Here is a 23204-nt window from a genome sequence, read left to right on the forward strand (position 1 = left end):
CTAGTATAGACTAGTCCAAGGTATTAATGTCTTCATTGACCTTATATATCATGATATTATATATTGCAATTCAATGGTGATATGAAATTGATTTTGAGAATTTTGAAGATATGTTTGTTGTCAATTATTAGATTCATATGGTTAGTTATTACTACCTCAAAAAAAAGTTATAATGTTTTTAGGTAGAAATAAAGAAATGCAACAAAAAATCTTTATTTTAATAAAATAGCTGTGAAGTTTTTTATTTTTATTTTATTCTTTTTTATTTTTAACTTTACAATGAATGCATATGTTTAAATTAATTAAAAATTAGATGAAAAGTAAGAGTATAATTGATATATGAATAACTATTAAATGAAATACATTTTAGTTAGCACTTCAACATCGATTATTTGATAATCGACATAATAAATGGTGTGGTGACATTTTTTAAATTATTTGCAAGTTGTTAGCATCCATATTGTAAAAATCGATGTTAGATGTAATTTGTTAACAAATTGATCATTTAGAAACCAACATTTTATGTGAATTGTTAACATCAATTAGATGTGAGTTGTTAACATTGGTTTCTTTAAGAACTAATGTTGAATTATTCTGCAACACTTAAACACAATGTCTCATATTCTTCTTTCCCTCTCGCATGCATCTTTCCCATAAAATCTCAAACCTTATCACTTCTGAGTTGGCAATCTCCCAAAAAACCTCCTCTAAACTATTTTTTGCTTTGTATGTCCAACTTTACTCCCTTTCTTCATCTTTACAACCTCTAGGAAACCTCGATAAAAATGTACTCGCGTCATGACCTGTAGGAAGCCCCGACGGAGATGCCATTGGAGAACCTCAAACCTCACCATAGTCCTCAACTTTGGCAACATCATCAGGTTTGTTCATTCTTCCTTTGTCTTAGTCGCTCTATGTTCGTCGTTGAACATTGATACATGTCTCTATTTTGCTTCGTTAGGTTACCCACTTATGAACCCCTTGATGTCATTGGTCATTCTGTCTCCACAATTGACACCATTGCCTTCACCACCACCTTTCTTAGGAAATTTCAAAGATCACACTAGATGAAGGGTTGAATAGTGTGTTAGACAAATATGATAAATTTTTCGCAAATAAAAACTTTTCACAAACATATATGTGAAAATCACATATTATGATTGTGTCATCCAATGAGTGAAAAATGGTTTTAGTGAAAATGAATGGCTATTATCTAATGTAAGATGAAACAAGGTTTTCAAATAAACACTTGGTGACCAAGTGTGTCAAAGTAAGCATAAGAGAATACTAATCAAATAGCTTAAGAAAGAAGTATAAACACTTAGTTTATACCAGTTCACTTAAATAAAGCTACGTCCAATTCTCCTTTATAAACTTATAAAGAGTTTCACTAATCAAATTTGATTACAAACAAGTATTTTATCTTGTCACTACTGACTACAATAGTATTCTTTATGTCACTACTAACTCACCCTTAAACTCCCCTGAATCTAAGACACACATGTATTTTTTAACACTAAGTCACTCTTGGTTTTCACAAACAAAATTTAATGATTCAAACCACTCAATAGAGTGGATAAATAATTAACCTCGAATAAATAGATAAACTTTGTTAGGCAAAGGATGAACTATTTAAGTGCAGATTATTTCGTCTAATGAATTGGATAGAGTTTCACTTCAGAGTTCTCTTTCTCGTTTTCTTTAATTAATGTCTTTCTTAACTTGAATGTAGAGCTTAGATCACTTTTTATAGACTTTTGTGAAGTATCCATCACGGGATCAACCCTGGCTTCTTGATATGACTATTGTATCATAGCTGAAGGCAGTGTTATGTGTCACGGTTTGGTTGGAGAGAGAAAGAATATAGTACATACAATTGCATGTACTTATTCTCCTTAGTGAAAACGACCCATGAAGAATATTTTTGTTAATTCCTTTCATTCCTTTCTATTATGTCATTCCTTAAATTCTAGTGTTAGCAATTCACAATAAGATAGGCAAAAAGGAAATTACGAAAGATAAGTTCGTGCACTTCCCTTTTTGGCTAATATGAATATCCATACAAGGTTAGACGACACTTATACTTATTATAAAATAAAGCGTGTAAATGATTTAAATCCATTGGAGCAAATAAAACAACACAATGTATGAACACTAATTTTCACAAATAATGGACGTAAGTTAATTAACATGTTGGATGCTTGATATAATCTTTAATAAGATAGATTCCACTTGTGATTGGACGTGCACTAATAAGAGTTGTAGAATGAGAAATAATACCAAGTGTGCTATTTATGTAATAGTTCTTGTTCACTTAAGAATAACTCATTCATCAATCAATTATACCTTTGTAATCATCAAAATCCAGGACAAGGATGGATCATCTAGTAAACAATGGACCATCCAGGCACGCTCCATTTCTTCTTCCATTTTGGTAAGTTCCTTAAAAATGCACACGCATGCACGCTCGTGCGCGCGCGCACACCCACACACACATATTATTTCATGCATTTTGGTGCCTTGTGTGTTTTTTGTGCAAGAAAATGCTTCTCTTTTTGCTTTAATGTATTTGCATCCTTCTTTGACTCATCAAGTAGTTATGGTCAACCATTGTTGTAGGTACTTAGTGAGGTGTTATTTGTAAGTTCTAGTAATATATTTATTGTTTGATATTGTTGTCTATTTTGTGTAGTGCAAGCATGCACGTTCTCAGTGGTGGCAAAAATGGGGTGGCCCACAAGCTACATTTTAAAAACATGTGTAATATTTTGCATAAAACTATCTATTGCCCCCTCTTTCCCTTCCTCTTTAGTATTTTATTATTATTAGTTAAATCTTTTTAAGAGCGTTAAAAAATTATTTAAGTTAAAATTCTCTTCATTATTTCTTAATTTTTCTCTCACGCCATATTTACATTTAACTTTTCAATCATGTTTCAAACAATGAAAGACTTCTAATTTTCCATTTGTCTGTTGTCTCTGCTAACCAAATTTATAACTTCAATTGGTTCTAGTAGCACGACAATTTTAACATACATGAATGTTGTTTTTCTTCTGATATGTTTGTCCATTTCCCTTTTGTAGAGTCCTTTTTCTTGTCTCTCACCGCCCACTTGCACTTATTGGTAGCTCGCCTCCACCATTGAATGTTTCTCATTTTCTTTTATAATAGCTTGAGTGTATGTAGCTTAATTAAAATTGAAACATGATTTATAAAAAATGTTGGCTTGTGTTATGTTGTAGGATTGGTTTTTGAGAAATAATAAATGAAATTGATAATGAGAAATGGTATCCATTATGATAATTGAAATTGATGTCAAGAAACAATATAATTAAACTCTGTCCACATAACTTTCAATTTCCCTTATAACTCTTCCATTTTCATTTCCAACTCTTGTTTGACAATCCTTTACTTAGTTTATGCTTTAGAGGTTACTCATTTGTGTGATTAATTACTTTAGTTTATATACAAGTTATGAATTATGAGAGAACATTAGTTTCCCATTTAGGATTCAATACAATGATTAATGATGTATTAATTGTTGTATTGAATCTTGAATTGTTCGGTTGGACAGTTTGAGAAGATTAATTTTTTTATACTTGATTAATATGTAAAGGTTAACTCTCATCCTAAATTTGATTATTGCATTTCATTTTATTCTCCGGGTAAAAAATAAGATAGGAGATATGATAACATTATCATATATATTGGCGCAACAAACAACATAATACAATAGGAGAAGATAGTTATCTTATCATATTCTATTGAGTCAATGGGAAAATATAAAATTAAATACTTAAATAAAAAAATACATGAAAGGAGTAAAACATTAGGGATAGGGGATTCAAATATACAAAATTAGGGGGACAAAATAAACATATTTAAGATATTAATATATATTTTTTTTAAAATGAGGTGGTGTAAGTGCACTCCTTGAAATGTATGTACATCCACTACTGATTATGGTGGATTTCATATTACCACTTTTATGTCATGTAGCCTAGAGATCAATGCAAAAAGTTGTCAAAATTTTGTCAAATTTAAGATACGAGACTTAACTTGTATTGTATGAATTAATTGAGTACAAAAAATGGCTTCCTAAATGGGATAGGGACACACCCTTTTTTTAAAAAAAATAATTTTCACACCTTATTCCATAAGCAATTATTTTAGCTTTTCTTTAGAATTTTTGTACATAATTGTTGTTTTTGTTAATAAATTGTATAAAATGGTTTTAGAAATTAAAAAAGATTGTTTTTTATATTTTTGTGTAAATTTGAATGTTACAAGAGCAGATTTTGATCATTAAAGAATGAAGAGCTACAGACATGATCTCGCCATAACGAGATGTGTTTTTGCCACAACGAAAGAAAACTCTTGATCAGTTGGGACTAATAGAGATTCGCTAAAGCGAAGCATGAAAATCAAGTGCATAAGTCCTTAGTGTATAAATCTAATTTCGCTGCAGCAAAACTCCTCTAAGACACAAAAAAATAATGTAATCTCAGCTCCATATAAAGAGCTTGTGACATCCTTTATAAGCACTTTTGGTTCATTTTTTAATTTCGGAAATAGAATCTCGAACTCTTTCTCTCTCTCTTTTCTCTCTTCTTTTTTTCCCTTTATTGTACCTCTCCCGAGGTTATATTTGTATCCTTCATGATCCAAATGAGTTAAATTTCATAGTTACTGAGTGATTAAAGTAAAATTCAAGTATTTAATTCTCCATTTTCTGATCATTTCTCATATTTAGATGCAAGTTAAAAGTGATCAACCTAGCTTTTAGGGATTTATATTGTGTGGAAACAAGTTCAAATTCTAGATTTTAATTGAAATTGTGCAAGGATTTGATGTTAGGAATGAATTAAATACTTAAATCCGTAGAGATTCACTGATCTAGCTTTGAGTTTCTAGGTCTAAATCATCTAAGGAATTAGGTATTTGGCTTGAAACTCAAGTATTAATCAATAAGGAATTAGGTTAGTCATTGTAGTTTAGATCTCGGTTGCATTAAACTAGGAAATTGATTAAGAACCAATTTCATATGAAGAATTATATGGATTTGATCTCAACAACACTTTTCTCTATTTGAATCAATTTTTGATCCAAAGTCTTCTTTCAAAAACCAAAAATATTTTAGTTTCACAATAGTGAACTGACAACTCACTGTAATGAAACCTTTCTTTTCAAAAACTGAAACTTTACATATTCAATGCTTTATTGTTTCTTTGTGCAATTAACTAGGTTGACTTGTCTATTATGTATGAAGCACAACATCTACAAGATTTGAAATTCAAATTTGAATTCAATTTCAAATCCTTCGCCAAAAACCTTTGGATATCCCCGTTTATGAATGACTCATCGAAGTCATCTTCCATGTCATTAGTGTCGACATTCATCACCAGACTAACTGCACATTTTCTACATAGAAGGCGGTTTGCACAATCCTCTACTTCTTCTTCAACTAGCTTAATCTCAAAGATGTCCTTGGTAATATGAACTCTAATCATAGTATTGACGAGATCCTTCATATTCATACGATTGAAAAATCTTGCAAAATTAAGACATTCCCTACTTTCAATGGGTTCTTCAACATAAAGGAACTCTCCATACATAGATCCTAACAATTTGAAAAGACTTTCCTCCTAGACATAAATAGAGGTCCCATAACACTTTATCCACATGAGCCTTTCATTATCCATAGCAGTATGAGACCATGCTTCTTTGAACCAATCTTGCACCCATTGAATGCTTTCATTTAGATAATCACCTACTTCTTTTTCCTCTTATGTTTCTAAGAGAACCAAAGATGACCTCATCGGGGTGGCCTTTATGCCTAAAATCCCCTCTAGATTAAATTTTTTGCGAAGTTAAGTAAGTGTCCCCTTGATTCAAAACTCTACCCATGAAAGCCTTACTCAATTTCTGGAGTGTATTGTCTTCCGCCATATAGGTTATGTTGGCAGCCTTAGAGTGTAATCAGCGTCCACCTCTCCTCCCATGAGTGTCAAACTTTGGAATGATCTTCCTTGTGGAATTAGTGTAAGAGATCCCAAGGTGTGCATGGGCACCTCTATGACCCGCCTTCTCTGAATATTGGTATATCACCCATTTGTTTTCCTCATCTCTCTTCCCATGATTAGTCGAGAATTCTCTGTCGTCAACTTCCACACCCCTCTTGTAAAGTTTGAGGTATTCACCTTGATTTTCCTATCTAAATTGAAAATTTTATCTAGGGCAAGGCATCTAGCATTTGAAACCTTAGAAAATATCGCAAACTCGAATCTCTCTCCCCTCTTCTCTTTCTTCTTCGGGATTAAAATCTTTGTTACCTTCCCAAAGTTTTGAAATGCATTCCACATGCTCTTAACTCGAAAATTGGTTAAAAGTTAATGAAAAAGAGGGTAGCTTGACCATCCTCGTCCTTATGACCCATCCATCGACCTACCACTTTGTTTGATTGCCTCCATGTAGATTGATGCTTAGAGAAAGAACGACGCCTCATCTCTCTCCTTCTGACTTCTCTCCACTCCATCTGTTCCTCCACCATGCATTTTGGATAGTTCCTAAAAATTAAAAGGAATAATTGTATAAAAAACTATTAAAATTCAAAGTTAATTAATGATCACGATTTAATAAACTTATGTATATTTTTATTTTTATTTATTTATTAAAATGTTATCTAATCCTTATGTTCCATTATAATTGTCGTCTTAGGTTGTTTTACAAAGACAAAAAAAATCAATAAGTAGATGATAGAGCAATAGTAACTTTATAAAATTAACCTTATCATCATTAATTCATTTTTGTTTTGTTTTTGAACCCATATCATTAATATTATAAATTATATAAGTGAAAAAATTAATATTACATTGGAAAATTAAAATGATAATTATTTTAGAATAAATTTTTCTTCTTACACATCAGTTAATATGAGACGAGGGAGTAATAAATTTATATCATGTTTTATTTTTCTTAATAAATAGAATTAATATCCCATAACATATATTTAATGTAAATAAATGAAGTTATAAAAGAAAATTGAAAATCAAATAGGTTTAATTCCATTGATTGGACAAGTGTATGAGTATTATAAAAGCAATTTTAGTGCGCGATCTTAGAGTGGGTTCTTGCACTCAAGATCCATTTTTGTAAAGATCCAGCTGTAGAGATAGAGTTAGGATCTCCAGCGTGGCACAATGGATCTTGCACAAGATCCCTAAAGATCCCAAAAGTAGCTTAACGGATTTGGGAGGGAAGCAACAAGAAAAAGATGCAAAGGAAGAAAAATACCTGAATGGATGCATGCCACCTTCGCACCGACGAAGGTGTGTCAATTTGCCACTACCGTCTCATCATGGAGAACGAAAGAGGAAGGGAAGGTGAAGAGAAAAAAGAGGAAGGAGAGAGGGGAAGAGGAACTGTCATGCGGGGGAAGAGGAAGAGGAAAAAGAGAAAAAGGAGAGGAGAAGAGTGTCCATAGGAGAGGAAGAAAAAAAAAGGAAGAGAAGGGGGGAAGTGGAAGAGTCTGCTGGAGAGGAAGAGGAACGATTGGAGAGAGAGAAAAGAAAAAAAGAACAAAAGAAAAGAGAGGAAGGGGAGAGGGGAAGTGGAATAGCTGGGAAAGAGAAAAAAGAGAAAAAAAAGAAGAAAAAAATTAAAAATTAAAATGAACGTTGGAGGAAAAAAATATGAACGTTGGACCACTCAACGTTCAAAAAAATTATCGTTCCTACTTTTTTTTAAAATAAATATTTTGTAACCTATAAATTGAATACATGTTGTTCATATTTTACACACCATTTCTCCTTATCATCATTTATTTCTCAATCTCTTATTTGCAATCTCATGTTTTAGTTTCATTCTTAATGGATCCAAATTGGTACAATTGGCAAGCTTATCACAATTTTTTGCAAAATTATCAACTTCCTAATTTGAACCAAAATTCTCAAAATCCTACTTCATTTTATCCTTACTTTCCATCACCACCACCAATGAATTTTATGCAAAATAATCAGACCCCTTGCACTGAAAATTCTCAAACTTTTCCTTCAATGCCACAAACACAATTCTTCCATGTTTCGTAACCCTCCCAATAGTTCTAGTGATCCACAAACTCCTTCCAATGATGACGTTGAAACGCAATTTCAACAATTTTCTACTCAACTTGGGCTAGAAAACATCACATTGGAACGAGGAGAGTATTCTACAAAAAAAATATTGTGACTTTTCTTTTTTTTATTGAAGAGGATACACATCTTATTGGTTTGTGACTTAATGTCTCAATGGATCCAATTGTTGGTGATGGTCAAGCAAGAGACCATTTTTGGATGAGAGTAACAACAAATTACAATAGCTTTCGAGAGGAACTACAAGAAAGAGCAGCGAGTCAACTGAAATCACGAAGGCAAAAAATTAATTCGGGCGTGCAAAAGTTCAAGGGTCATTACAAGCAAGCGGTATCATTGAAGAAAAGTGGTTGCATAGATAATGATGTGATCCTTAATGCATATGCCATTTGGAAGGAAGATGAAGGAAGTGATTTTGGTTTGGAACATGTTTGGCGACTTTTGAAAGATTAATCGAAATGGTTACAACAGTTTACTAAAAATTGCTCTAAAAGGACGAAGAATTCCACATTTAGGGCATATTCATCATCATCTAATCTAGAAACACCGATCAAAGATGCTGAAGCTGACACACCGTCTCCAATTGTCCGTCCAATGGGACAAAAGGCAGCCAAAAGGAAGAGCGAGGTGACACATTGTCTGAGTAAGAACATCTACCAATCCTGTGGACTTGACTGGCGTGGAGGAAGCAATGAGGGAAAGAAATATTCTCAACACCAAACTAGCAACCTTAAGGGAGAAATATTGAAAAAGAAGTATTACGACATTCTAATGAAGGACACATCTACAATGTCTGAAACTCAACTCAAAGACTATCAGGCCTTTTGTAAAATAATTAGGCATAAACTAGGAATCTAGTATTAATTTGTTAGGTAGTTTTAATTTGTTGTATTGTCTTTTAATTTGAATTTTAGGAATCATGTTTCACTTGTATTTTTTTATTTGTAATCGTATTTTAATTTGTTTAATTTTTTTATTTGTGAAACTAGCCGTTATAAAACTAGTTGTTGCAAAACTATCCGTTATGAAACTAGCCGTTGTACATTTTTCTATTTAATTGTGAATTCTCATTCATTGTTGTAAGTTTCCTTCAAACAATATTCTTCTTTCACTTGTTTATGCAATCAATCATTCATACAATAGGTTGAAATAATGACTTCGATAGAGTTTGGAAACAAATTGATTATGAAACACTTGACGACGATAGTGATGAATAAGTCATGAGCTACTTACGTGCAATGCAACAACAAGGAGGCAACAACAATCAACACAGAAGGCCTAGAAGAGTCATTAATCTCAATCGTGAAGATGAACATCTACAATTGATGAATGACTATTTCTTAGAAAATTTGATATACACAGAGACTCAATTCCGACATAGGTTCCAAATACGACAACAATTGTTCAATCAAATTGTCAATGCTCTTAGTAATCACAATGAATATTTCCAAATGAGACTTGATGCTGTTGGTAGAATGGGTCTCTCGCCATTGCAAAAGTGCACTGCAGCTATTTGTATATTGGCATACAAATCACTTGCTGATTGTGTGGAAGAGTACGTTAGAATTGGCCAATGCACTACAGCTCAATGGTTACAAAAATTTGTAAGGGGTGTCAATGAGATATTTGGACAAGAGTACTTGAGAAGACCTAACGACAATGACATCAATCGCCTACTACAAATTGGAGATGCACAAGGATTTCTAGGTATGCTAGGTTATATTGATTGCATGCATTGGGAGTAGAAAAATCGTCCAATTGCATGACAGGGTCAATATCGTAGAGGTGATCATTGCAAACCCATAACAATACTTGAAGTTGTCGCTTCACAAGACTTGTGGATTTGACATGCATTTTTTGGAGTTGCAAATTCAAACAATGACATTAATGTGTTAAACAAATCGCCTGTGTTTGATGACGTTTTGCAAGGTCGAGCTCTTCCAGTACAATTTACAATTAATGAAACTCCATATAATATGGGGTATTATTTTGCAGATGATATTTATCCTGATTGAGCCACATTTGTGAAAAGCATACCAATGCCACAAGGTTCCAAAAGAAAATTATTTGCAAAATATCAAGAAGAAGCGAGAAAGAATGTGGAACGAGCATTTGGTGTGCTCAAATCTCGATTCGCAATTATATGTGGTCCATCGCGTACCTAAAACATGGATACGATGAAGGATATAATGTTGGCATGTACTATATTGCATAACATGATTGTCGAAGATGAATGAGATACGTTCAGTGGTAATGTGGATGTTGAATATGATCACATAGTTAATGATATTTCAAATGTTGAAGTATCGCATGATGCTCCTCTTAACTTTACTACATACTTACAAACAAGACAAATTCATCAACAATTTTAAACAGACTTAGTGGAACATATTTGAAAATATTACAGTTACAATAACAATAAAATTTAATTTTTCTTTTGCATTAATGTGTTGCATTTATTCATAAATAAAAATTAAATTTATGCTCATTTTCTATTTCTTAATATTTATAAATTTTTTTCTTCCTTATTTCATTAAAATTAATTACTTAATTAATTATATTTAATTTAATAAAAATTTAAATAAAATATTTAAAAATAAGATTCGTGTTTAACCTACACAAAGTGATCTAAGATTTCAAAATGAGATGAAATAAAAATATCTTAAAATCTTAAGTGACATTTGTGGATTAACCAAAAAACCAAAAAATATCTAAGATCTCAATATAAACATTCTACCGTAATTAAAAACAATTGAAATTGAGGAGAAAAAGAAAAAAAGTGGGACCCGCGGGTGCAGAGGAAAATCCAAAATGGGGGCAAAAAGGAAACAGTTTCTAAATGCCCAGAGAACACAACACGGAGCCATGCAAAGTTGCCGTTTCCAGCAAACCTCTCTGGTTATTTGAGGTAAAACGCTTTGCAGTCTCGCAAATCGCAACAACCCCTTCGTCTTCTCAGTAAAAGGGGTCTTACTTACTTAGTGTCTTCGTTCGTATCTTCAACCCTGAATTCGCTTCTCCTCCCAAAGCACCACCACCACCTCTAATTAATTCCTCGTTCAGTTGGGCATGTTTGCGCATTTCTGAGAGAGCGAGAAAATAAAGCCAATGGGTCGAGGGAAAATCGAGATCAAAAGAATCGACAATGCTAGCAGCAGACAAGTCACGTTCTCGAAGCGGAGAACAGGGTTGTTCAAGAAGGCTCAGGAACTTTCCATTCTCTGTGACGCCGAGGTTGCTGTCATAGTTTTCTCCAACACTGGCAAGCTCTTCGAGTTTTCCAGTTCCGGGTGCGTCCCCTCGGGTTTTCCAACACCCTTGCATGTCCTCTTACTTTTATCTATTGGCTCTTCGCGGGATTGACACAAGCTAAAACAACTAAAACTTCCCCTTTAGGTCTATTAGAAAAAAAAATGTTAGGTTAATTAAATTATTAGTTCTTAAACTTTTTTAAAATTCAGATTTAAATCCTTAAACTTTTGTTTTGTTTGACTGATCATAAGTTTTTCAACTTTTTTTCATTAGGGTTTTTAGTGCTTTAAAGTTTTGTTTGATTGATTAAGGTCCTTAGATTTTTAGAAATTTTAGTTTTTAGTATATGAACAAAAACTTGAACTGATTATTTTTATTTATTTAACGAGATTTTAAGGATAAAAAACTAAATTTTTTTCAAAGTTTAGAAACCAAAACCTTAATGGAAAAAGGGACATTAGTCTAAAGACTAAAAACTTTAATGGAAAAAAATTAAAAGACATTAATCAATCAAACAAAAACTTATTGGAAAAAAGTTAAATGGCATTCAACCAGTTTAGGAATTAAAAACTTAACACCCAAAAATATTTGCTATTAGTCTTCACAAAGTAAAAAGACCCACCACATTTAAAGTAAAAAAATTCTTTTCATTCGCACCTACGCTAATGTTTCACTTCCAAAACCTTCTCCCAGTTGAATTATTTTTTTTTTTTTTGTGTTTTAGTGTCTACCCCGATGCATGCACTAAAAAAATATTAACTTATGGTTTTGAACATTTTGTGTGTGTGTGTGTGATCTGTTTTACATGGTTATCTTATCAGGGAAGTTATGGTTTTGGAGTGAATTTCAACTATGTAAAAGGTTGAAAATTTAAATTTTCTGTTGGTTTGTGTGTAATTGAGGATCATTGCTCCAACAATTCTGTATCTATGAACTTCATTTATCCACTGTTCAGCACTTGTTGAAATATGTCAGGGGTCACTGTCTATCTCAGGTCTGTTCAGGGCAACCCTACTAATGGATTGTGTCCTGTTTGACTGTTCATTGTTTTCACTTTTATGTATTAGTTTTATATAAATAATCAGCTGAAATTTTCAAAATTAGTTTGTCTGGTGTTCAATTTCACCATATTTTGTATATATGATTTAATTAAAAATACTAAAGTTTATACAACTATACAAGCTTCTAGAATCTATTGCTTTATGTCAAAGGCGCTGAGTATATAAAAGATTTTCTAAAATTAATATGATGGTCAATGGATAAATTGAAGGAAAGTAAGGTAAATGATTTTATTTGGTCTAACAGGTCTCAGTTCCTAGATTAGTAGTGATTGTATAATACTGCTTTCACTAATGTTTCCCCTGGTGAAATGCAAGACTGCAATGTTAAAGAAACATGTGTTGTATGTTTGTGTGATGTTGCAGATGGATGGATCAAAACAGTACGATAAGAATTATAGTCTAAACACAATACACAGGCTTAAGCTAACAGACAGTCTTTCTCAAACTCACTTGGTAGTTGATACAAACTACTGACAAAATACTGAAACTGCCAGGCCATGCCATATACATCTTGTTAGAAAGTGAGTTATGAGTCTAACTCAACCCTACAAAACTGACTTTTAAGGTGACAATTACTCCCCACTTATATAATTTATACACTATTTTTAGTCGATATGGGACTTCAACATGTCCCATTTTGCTCACGGTTACCTGTCATGTGGGACTTTCAACACCCCCCTTTATTTAGGGGTGACCACAATTTATGTGGCTTTTCCAACACATATAAAAAAGACAATACAATAGCTGTCATGCAAATGCTTAACTGCCAAAAGACACAATACATAACTGTCCTATCAAATTCATACATGGGAGGGAAAATGCCCTGGCTCATTTCCTACAAACTATATTATTTTGTATACTTACAAATCCTTCTTGCAGTATGAAGCGAACACTTTCAAGATACAACAAATGCCTTGGTTCTACAGATGCTGCTGTAGCAGAAATTATGACACAGGTACTCTCTTTTACTCCTCTTTCCTATTAACCTTCATTAAGGTTTCACTGTCTTAGAAATAGGTTGAGCATTTTTCGATACACGTAAGAAATATATTTTTTTTTTATCAAGTTTATTAGCTTTATTTATAGTCCAAACAGAACTCTTCATTAAAACCATTAAAATGGACCTTAATCTGAATGGCCCCTTTGAAAGATTGGTTTTTGACAGTACACAATGGGGTTGTTTAAATGTAGCCGACCCTATGCAGTGATAAAGACTTTGATTGTTGTTGTTTTTGAATTGTGCATTCTATTTTTTTGCAATGTTGTTTATCATAAAATTGACAATATATTATAGCACAAGCATTTAATTGTCAATGGGAAAATAAAAAATTTATTTGCCGAAAATGAATTTCACTTTGGTTTCCTGTTAGATATATGGTGGAAGGCTAGAAAAGGAAGAAGTGGTTTGGGCCTATGGTACAAAAAGGGCAAGATGGGAAATATTCAACCTAATGAGCTACAGCTTAACAATCTGGCCTATGAAGGCAGGCAATCATTTATTTTTGGGCTGGCTGTTGCCACAGGGCAGAGAAGTTTTCCTTCTCTGATTTGTTGTTTTCTTTCATTCTAAGGTTTTAAACCTTCCATTTTACCCTCTTAGAATGTGAGTTTGGGCCTAACTCAATCCTAAAAGTTAGCTCATAAGGTGAGGATTGTCCTCCACTTATATATTCTATCTTGCCCTTATCTCTAGCCGATGTGAGACTTGAATTTTTTCCAATATAATCAGAGCACGATTCTGAGTATTTTCTACATATCTACAGTAAATTTGGTTTCTATCACCTGCTAATTCATATGCAGTACTTCTTATAAGTCTGTACATGATTTCCTTATGAGAAAAAGGGTTACACAATGACAGTGTAAAAAGTTTTACACAGTCATCCAATCACAACCCACCATGTATGGTAAGTTAGTTGACTTTTAAAATAATTATCTTAAAGCAATTCAAACGGTGATTTGTGATTGGATGATGGTGTAAAACTGTTTTACACCATCAATGCATAGACATTAAACTCTTTCCTTATTTAAGATTCAGACAAACTTTCAATCAATTATGTGTTTTGGAGCTGCATTGTTAATTGTAAATTATATTTCCATATAACGGACAATAGATCCTGTGAAAGGCACTTGTTAGATTATGTTTTTCTGCCTGTTAAATATTCAGGTCTAGTTTTAAATTAATCTCTTTTCTGATTTAAATAATTCATAAACTTGTTCAATAAGTGGAACTTAAATCTCATATTAAATATTAATATACATACTTCATTTGGTGTTTTATTAGCATGCCTCAAATATGTGATCAGTCTCACAAGGATTGCGTTTGACTTCAATGGGTAAACTTGAATCTGTTACCACATTGTGGCAGGCAATAGTTGGTACTTCACCTTAGATCCAAGGATTTGTGATGCCAAGAACTATAAAGAATCGGCAGTTTTCAGTTTTAGAAATTCAATGATTGTTTCTTTGAATGATTAATATAGCAATATGTGATAGGCAATTTTAGATTATTTCTTGACATTCTTGTGTTTTTGTCTTGTCAATATCATTATTTTGATTAATGACAAGTATTCTCTAGAAGTAAGCATTCATGCTGCATTATATCCCTCAATAGACATTCAGTATGGTGTTATTTTGAAGTTTTATAGTATATTCTGAAAGCTAATCACAAAGAGTAAATGATCGATTTAGCTCTGGTAATTTTTGAACACACTACCCCAACTGGAACTCTATAATTAGTGATTAGATGTGAAGTAAGAACCATTAACTCAGGTACTATATTATACATACAATACACTCCTCCATTTTATCCACCATGCTTGAATCCTATGGCTTGCACCTCCCTCTATTTCTCCATTGTTTTGTATGATGTACTCAAGATGCTTAAGCCATGTGACTCATGGTACGGTATTGTCTCCAATTTCTACCTTTAAGATATAAAATAAGTACAACTTTTTGTTTTATGTCTTGACATTCAATTGCCATTGTAGATAATCTATTTGGTAGTTTGGTTATCTTAGCTGTAAATATTATTTTCCCTGCATTGCTTTTAAAATTTCTTTCATTAGGTACTTCGTTGTTATCATCTCTCCTTTGTTTCATTATGGGATTATTATGTTTACTAATATATTTTTTTCTTTAGAAGGAAGATTCTAAGATGGTGGAGATTCTAAGAGAGGAAATTGAAAAGCTAGAAACAAAGCAATTGTATGTGTTCTGTCAATCTGTTAGAAAATTTCTTTTATATTATTGTTATTTTGCATTCTCCTTTTCTTTTTCTGTCGATAGCAGTACAACTTATGAATACTTTACCTTTGTGACTATAGACAGTTGGTGGGTAAGGATCTGACAGGATTGGGTTTAAAGGAATTGCAAAATTTAGAGCAGCAACTTAATGAGGGGTTATTGTCTGTCAAGGCGAGAAAGGTCTCACTTATCCCTCTTCCCCTTCACTACGTTCCTTTTTTTTCCTTTTCATTGAGGGTCACCAATAGAGCATAATTAATGGTTTCTGTTCAGAGCAATGTTCAACCCTTAACATTTGATCTTTCAGGAGGAATTACTCATGGAGCAACTAGAGCAATCTAGAGTTCAGGTATATTGGAATCAGAGGTTAGGTTTAGGAAGTTATAATAATGGACCTCACAAACCTAGGAGAATTTGCAAGAAAATTTGATATTATATGTGAAAATGGCTTATTTATAGGACTGATATAGTGATATCCACCCATAAAGCATTTAACCAAATGATGAACTCTCTCAGCCTACATCATGTTAGTGAATATTTGACTATTTGTAAATAAGAAATCAACCCTTTCAATGATAATTGTTATTCTCAAAGGAAATCTTATAAATGTATTTTTGTTGGTATTTCTATAAGCAAAGATAATGTGTAATTTCTCTCAATATGGAAGATATGATTTCTGAAATAGGTAGATCAATAACTTCAGAAGAAGCAGAGAATTTCATAATAGATATTTATGAACTGCACCAGATCAGCATGATATTTATGAACTACACCAGATCAGCATGTTAGACCTTATGTGCAGTTGAAGAATTTGATTTTAGTGTTTAGAAATTTGTGGATAAAACTGAAATGTGTATCAATTTGAGGATTTAATATAACTTGGAAATATACTAATTACTTTTTCGTAGTAAAGGAAAAAGGTATATGTTCCTTTTGTCATAGTAACTTGTTTGGTTTATTTTTTTCAGGAACAGCGGGTTATGTTGGAGAATGAAACTTTGCGAAGACAGGCAAATATTATTCACTTGTTATTCTTAATGTGCAATATTGATCTTCCAGCATCTCTTGTCTTTGAATGATGTATGTCACTAATAGCTTTGTCTTTCTGTCTATATCATGTTATAGATTGAGGAGCTTCGGTGTCTGTTTCCACAATCAGAAAGCATGGTCCCATTCCAATACCAACATACTGAAAGAAAGAATACTTTTGTAAATACTGGCGCCAGATGTCTCAACTTGGCTAATAACTGTGGAAATGAGAAAGGGAGTTCAGATACAGCATTTCATTTGGGGTACTATGTTTTTCAATTACCACACTTTTAAAATAAGTTGCGTAAGATCTTGATGGCCTACATTTGCTGTGTGAAACTGAAAACAATACTTTTATTTATTTTCCTGGATAAAATACCTTCCCTATGATTTGGGTCAAAAACAGTTGATTTGGGTCAAAAACAGTCTCAAGCAACTGAAGCCACACATGATCAATTCTGTCAGTGTTTTTTGCTTTCAGCTTATATTAACAAAACAAGTGCCTTGCATGACTTCTGCATAGGGTTATGTTGCAATAGTCGCATATATATTTGAATTCAACAAGTTTTCTTGCATTAGTTTTTCCATTATTAATTAAACCTCTTTCCCTCAGTTTTTTTATCTAGAGCATTTTCAGACCTAGATAAATTAGTTAGCTACGCACCTTAAAAGATTTGAATGTACTAAAGCACACAGCAAGTTTTGAAGGATCTTCCTCCTATTTTATGTTCATTTCCCGACTTTTCTGGTCTCATTCTGTAGGTTGCCTGCTGGTGTTCAAGAGGAAGGCCCCCAAGAAAGAAACCTTTTCAAATGACTCAGCCTAGTTCTCTGATTTTCTTATTTCAACAGGGAAAATAGAATTTCAGACTAATTTATTGCATTTGTAGTTATGTACAATATAGATTAGGGAGAAAAGGTATGACCAAAAGTGATTCTCAAGTTATAAATTGGAATTTGGCTCTTTTAGAATATTGACAAGATGCACATTGACCATTTTTACCAAATTCTGGCCTAATTAACTGTGAAAGGTCTTATGAAGACAATGTTTAGGTTTTTTTTTACTGCTCCACTTTAATCTTTCTTTATGTTTTCTTCTTTGATCATGGGCAACCACCAACTTGGTGGCAGCTGCCTATACCATCATTTCACCAACTTGGTTTATTTATTTAACTGTCTTAATGTTTAGGTTTATTTTACTGTTCCACATTAGTCTATCTTTATGTTTTCTTTCTGTCCTAATCATGTGCAACCACCAACTTGGTTGCTGAATGATGCAAGGCAATTATACATTTCCGTGGTCTTTACAATTTGTATGTAAACAGATACTTGCAATGGTAAAAAAAACTTGCTTATTTTCAGTTTTCCTGTAATGCGTGGGCTGCTGTTTCTAGTCTGCGCGCCATGTGAACAAGAAGAAAACCACATTTAAAGTAAAATGTTTAATTATGCTTAAAAATGTAGTGTAATGGTCCTTTCTCTCCTTGATGCATAATTGGAGATATTTATTTTTTTCATATGGAGGGACAAGTGACATGGAAGGGGAATCATTTTCCTTGTCTTATAGGGGAGGAAAAAAAATCGTTTTGTTTAGAGAATTGTTGAGAAAAAGAAAAGCCATTATTTTGTGGGAGATAAGTTTTCCTAAACATGTGAAAGTAAAAAAAAAAAAAACCGTATTAAGTTTGTTGACAAAGTTGCATAATTTTGAATCATGAATAGGTTGTCAACTGAAAATATGAAGAACCATAATTTTATTATTCATTATATATGTTCCTAATTGTGCAAATAATCACTAGGACTAGGTATTACTAGTTACATGACTGGATACAATTTATAAACAATACAAAAGCAATTAAAAACTATTGATCTATACATAATATATATGGTCAGACACTTTATTTTTGTGGCTGTTTCTGTAGCCGAAAGCCATCAATTAATTCGGATCTCTGAGTCATTACATTGGCAAACAGATTATCCACCTCCTTCCTTATATCATCAGATAGCTTCTCCAACACACTCAGCTTTGTCTGCAATTCCTTGGCTGCATCATGTCTCACTTCATCAGAAGCAACAAGAAGGTTAGAAACAGCATTGTTTACCTCTTTGATCTCACTGAAGATTGGCCTTTGCTTCATCAACTGTTCACCGATTTTGGAATCAAGCGTGGCAACTAGAGAACCACCATCAAACCCTCCAGCAATTTTTCTCAGCTCCATGTATGGCTTACCATCACCATATAAACAAGACAACATAACCCCACATACCCAGAATCCAATACTCCTCATTTCCTTTACAGCCTCATGAACCATCCACTCCTTGCCAGAGAAAAAAACCCTTTTTTCGTCATCATGATCTTGACCAAAGTTGGTGCTGAAACACCCTTGTTGAAGTTGAATTGCTTTCAGATATGGCTTTGTAGCCAAAGAAGGTGAATTCTCCACTAGGGTCAAACCATGAACCAGAGAAAGGCTAGCTTGGCCAAGATGAGAAAAACAAGAAGAAATGGAATTCAGAAGCTCTAGCAAACTCAAGGTGTAGCTCAAGTAGTACCCTTCAATGGAAAAAATCTCCCATTTACTCATTGGGTAGTCAATATCCGCAACAAGCTTTGCAAAAGCCTTGTTGATTAAGGGCAAGAGGTCAAAACACCTTCCAAACCATGTCAAGGACAAGGTCTCTGATCCAGGTTTCAAATCCAATGCTAATTGGTCAATTGATTTGGACACATAGGATTTAAACGCAAGAAGTGAAGATGATAACTCCTCTGGTTGAGGATGTGTAATGGCATGGTGGCGATTCTCCAGCTTGAAGTTGAAGTAACGTTTTGCAAGTTTCTCTGTCAAAAGTACCATTAGTTATTGGAAGCTAACTAGAACACAGCGATGATGATGCTTCAAAGCTTTAAAAATGGGTGGTGTTGACAACTAAAATTCAGAAGAAATGTTTCAAAAAGTTTAGTTGTGTACGCTAGACTAAATGATTATGTTATCAAGTTTCTGCGGTTATTATATTATATAGATTTTGAGGTTTTGTTTGGATTGATCTTAAAAAAAGTGGGCTATATATAAAGTAGTATGTAGACCAAACAACACAGAATTTTGTGATTTAAAACACGGAAGAAACAAGGGGCAAATTAATTTGGCGGCGGTCAAATGTGCTTATCCTTGGGACTCGATTTTGCGTTGAAGTCAACTTTAAACACACGGTGTTGCACTTGCATATGCACTTGCGCGCACAATTGGGTCCACTTGGACATGCCTTGAAGCACAATCCAGCTACCTAAGCTAGCAATAAACTATAATTTTATCCTAATAAATTTAATTTGGTGTATTTTATTTCTAATTTTTTTAAAAACTTATGGATTATATTCTCTATAATTTTACTCTAGCATAATTTCACTTTTTATTCTCAAATTTTTTTGACAAATTTTACACCAATATAATTTTTGGCAAATTTTGTCCTAAAATTTTATTTTTTGGTCAATTCTATTCCTAATTTTTTGCTTATTAATGGATAAATAATTTGGAGTAAAATTCGCAGGTTTGTTAATAATTAAAGATAAAGATAAGATGTGTCAAATTAAAAAATTAATAGTGAAATTCTCATATTAGTTGACGTGTGATGATGCACCAAAGATTTCATGTTCCTTTGTCTCCTTTTTTAGCAACGGTAGCAAATAAGCACCTTTTCTAATTAAGCGCTCCAGCCAAATAAATAAATTATTTTTTTAGTTTAGATTGACGCAAATTATTTTGAGTAACTACGACCCCAAAGCCATACAGTATTTTGAGTGAGCGATTAATGTTATATTTGGAACCATGTTTTGTTGCCATGTTGGCCTAAAAGCTAGGCATATTAGTTGCATCACTCATACGTCGATACACGTGTTTTTTCACACATTGAGATGCGGATCCAAATATATGATTATTCTATGCTGACCCAATTAGGATTAATTAGGATTCATTAACGATTGGTTTAGTAGTCCCCGCAAGAAGCATCTCCAAGGTTAATTGGGATATAAACTCAAGACCACTTAATTGAAGAACATAAGACACTGTCACCTGTGTCAATCGTTATTCATAGTTAAAATTAAGTTAACTAAACATTAAAATAAAATGTATATATTTAAATATACATACTGTAATTATGAAATTTTAGGAATAACTAATTCATTGTATATGTACTTGTGGTGTTAATTGTTAAGCATGTACCAAAATAACTTGTAGATATAATAATAAACTAGTATATATCAAATGCATCCATATAATTTATGTTTATTGATAATTAAATAAGATATGAGAAAATAAGTGATGTATCAATAGTGTAAAAAAATTGTGATGGTGATGTGGTGTTCTTACCAATGTTCCGTTAATGCCACTTGAATGCACGGGAAATTATTTACGAGTACAAATTGGGTGGAGGAACCTGTAAAAGCTTTGATACTTTAGTCAATTTAGGCTCAAAAGAATGAGTTTTGATGAGCATATATGAGATATCCCTTGATGTGTGCTTGTGTATGGAAAAAAATGTGCATTGGTAGGGAGTAGCTCGTTCTTATTATTTAGGTATGATTTGAGTGACTTTTATAAGGATTGGCCTGATTGGAATATTGATTGAGGAAATCATGCAATTAGTCATTATAGTTGTTGATCATGTGTATTATTAATGCCTCGTTATAGTGCAGATTCTCTAGCTAGCATGATTTGAGGATTAACAAGTTTAATAATTATGATTAAGATGCTTGATGATGAAGCCGACTGATGTCCTTGGGACCGTGAGGGTACAGAATTCCACAAGTTATGCGAGTGTTATAAGTTGAAGAAACTTTTTTAAGTTGCTCGAGATCTTAGGGTCGAAAGGGTAAAAATGTATTATTTCATAATATTAATATAATATAATAAAAACTTCGTACCCCATTGTCCGGAGGCTCTTCGCTATGCGAAGGTATGGGGGAGGGATGTTGATTAATATAATATAATAATCTAATATTATTTTAAATATGAAGGAGCATTAAATTTAAATTTTAAACTGAGATGAAATCACACTAAAAAAGTAGATTTTATATAAAAACTAGTAAGGTACCTCCTGGTGTATTCACACAAATTATTTCTATTTTTACACATATTTAAAATACATTTGTTTATAAAATTAAATATTTTCATTAATAAGATAAAAATAATTAACTAATTAAGTTCTCCAACGAGAGGGCTCCGTTTGATATTGGGAGCATAGTGCACAAATGCAGAGATTATCTTGGCAATGGTTGTTGTACAAAAAGGGGATTAAACGGGGTTGCTCTTTCTCTTCTTGGTATTCTCAACCTTTAGAATGCCTATAGACAGTTTTAGTTGGATTTTATTATATTGTTGATTTCCTATACAGCGGGACTTGACTTTTTGTTAATATGGTCCCTTTTGCTAGGGTGACGTATAGTATCTTGCTTTATATCCTTTTTTTTTAAGTAATGTTTTTTTTTAGAAAAATGTAAATTATATTAAACCCAAAATGATACATCAATAAACGGGACATACCCCGTAGTTAGAGAAAATCAAAAGCCTCCATAATACAATAAGGTCTATATCAAGATGTTAAAACAAATGCAACAGGTGCGTTTGTCTATACATAAGAAACTTAATCTTGCTAATAACCTCTATTACAGAAAATTGATAATCTTCAAAAATCAGCTTGTTTCTAGACAGCCAGATGCCGTAGACTATAATTGTTATAGCCAGACAACGAAATTTCCCTTGAACACCTGATGTGGATTTGCCCCTAATTAAAGAGTCAATAATGAGCTGCAAAGAAGTGAAACGTCTGCGGAAAGGAGCCAAATCACGAATATGAGCCCAAACTTGGAGAGATTTTCTACAAGAAAAGAACAAATGAGCATTTGACTCAGCCTCATTTGAACATAAAAGGCAGAGAGAACCCTTGTTCAAAAAAACAGCTTTGTCAAGAGTAAGCAGCCGGTTCCTTTTAGCAAGCCATAGAATGAAAGATATCTTAGGGGGGATTGCTGGGTTCCATATAACAGAACACCAACTAACAGTAGGTTTGGCACCTCTAATGTATTCATAGACTTTGCCAACAAGCAATTGTTCATTGGTGATCCAAAGATTGAATCTTCTTTTTACCTTCTTCCGTACTTAGCTCTTTGGAGATAATAAAGTCCCTTATTTGAATGATTCTCTTTATCAAAACTGAATTTGATGAAGAAGTATTGTAATTCCACACATCACTCCCTCTGAAATAGTAATGGTGAACCCACCGAATCCATAGAGAATCTTTCTTACAATGAAAGTTCCACAGGATACGGGAAAGAAGCACAAGTTTCCAGTCCTTGAGATTAAAAAGGCCTAAACCCCCTTCTTTTTTCAGAGAACAAACTACTGACCAAGCAACCAATGGCTTGTTTTTGCCAATATCCGCTTTGCCCCACAGAAAATTACAGCACGAAGCGTTGATCCGGTCCATAACAGATTGAGGC

At 33.0% G+C, this 23204-nt stretch overlaps 2 protein-coding genes and 1 pseudogene across 2 annotated transcripts; 2 read left to right on the forward strand and 1 right to left on the reverse strand.

Moving 5' to 3' along the window:
* The first annotated feature begins 9349 nt into the window (after positions 1-9349).
* LOC100778119 (uncharacterized) lies at positions 9350-10501 on the forward strand (annotated as a pseudogene).
* A 462-nt stretch (positions 10502-10963) lies between these two features.
* AGL15 (protein) lies at positions 10964-17921 on the forward strand. Its single transcript, NM_001250104.2, has 8 exons — positions 10964-11419; positions 13322-13397; positions 15582-15646; positions 15766-15865; positions 15993-16034; positions 16654-16695; positions 16811-16977; positions 17477-17921. Exons 1-8 carry the CDS (start codon positions 11238-11240, stop codon positions 17529-17531), a joined length of 729 nt encoding a protein of 242 aa, NP_001237033.2. The 5' UTR covers positions 10964-11237; the 3' UTR covers positions 17532-17921.
* Positions 17922-18453: 532 nt separating this feature from the next.
* On the reverse strand, positions 18454-19569 carry LOC100799023 (UPF0496 protein 4). The gene has a single exon (XM_003538010.5). It carries the CDS (start codon positions 19567-19569, stop codon positions 18613-18615), a length of 957 nt encoding a protein of 318 aa, XP_003538058.2. The 3' UTR covers positions 18454-18612.
* Positions 19570-23204: the final 3635 nt, after the last annotated feature.

This window comes from Glycine max, chromosome 11 (genome assembly GCF_000004515.6).
Source record: "Glycine max cultivar Williams 82 chromosome 11, Glycine_max_v4.0, whole genome shotgun sequence".
Classification (NCBI taxonomy): domain Eukaryota; kingdom Viridiplantae; phylum Streptophyta; class Magnoliopsida; order Fabales; family Fabaceae; genus Glycine; species Glycine max.

Bases quoted from the DNA above. Each gene is read 5' to 3' on its own strand.
- AGL15 (NM_001250104.2), top strand. From the start codon at position 11,238: ATGGGTCGAGGGAAAATCGAGATCAAAAGAATCGACAATGCTAGCAGC. The intron at 16,696-16,810 runs GCAAATATTATT...ATCATGTTATAG, and splicing joins ATGAAACTTTGCGAAGACAG to ATTGAGGAGCTTCGGTGTCT. The intron at 16,978-17,476 runs GTACTATGTTTT...CTCATTCTGTAG, and splicing joins GATACAGCATTTCATTTGGG to GTTGCCTGCTGGTGTTCAAG.
- LOC100799023 (XM_003538010.5), bottom strand. From the start codon at position 19,569: ATGGTACTTTTGACAGAGAAACTTGCAAAACGTTACTTCAACTTCAAG.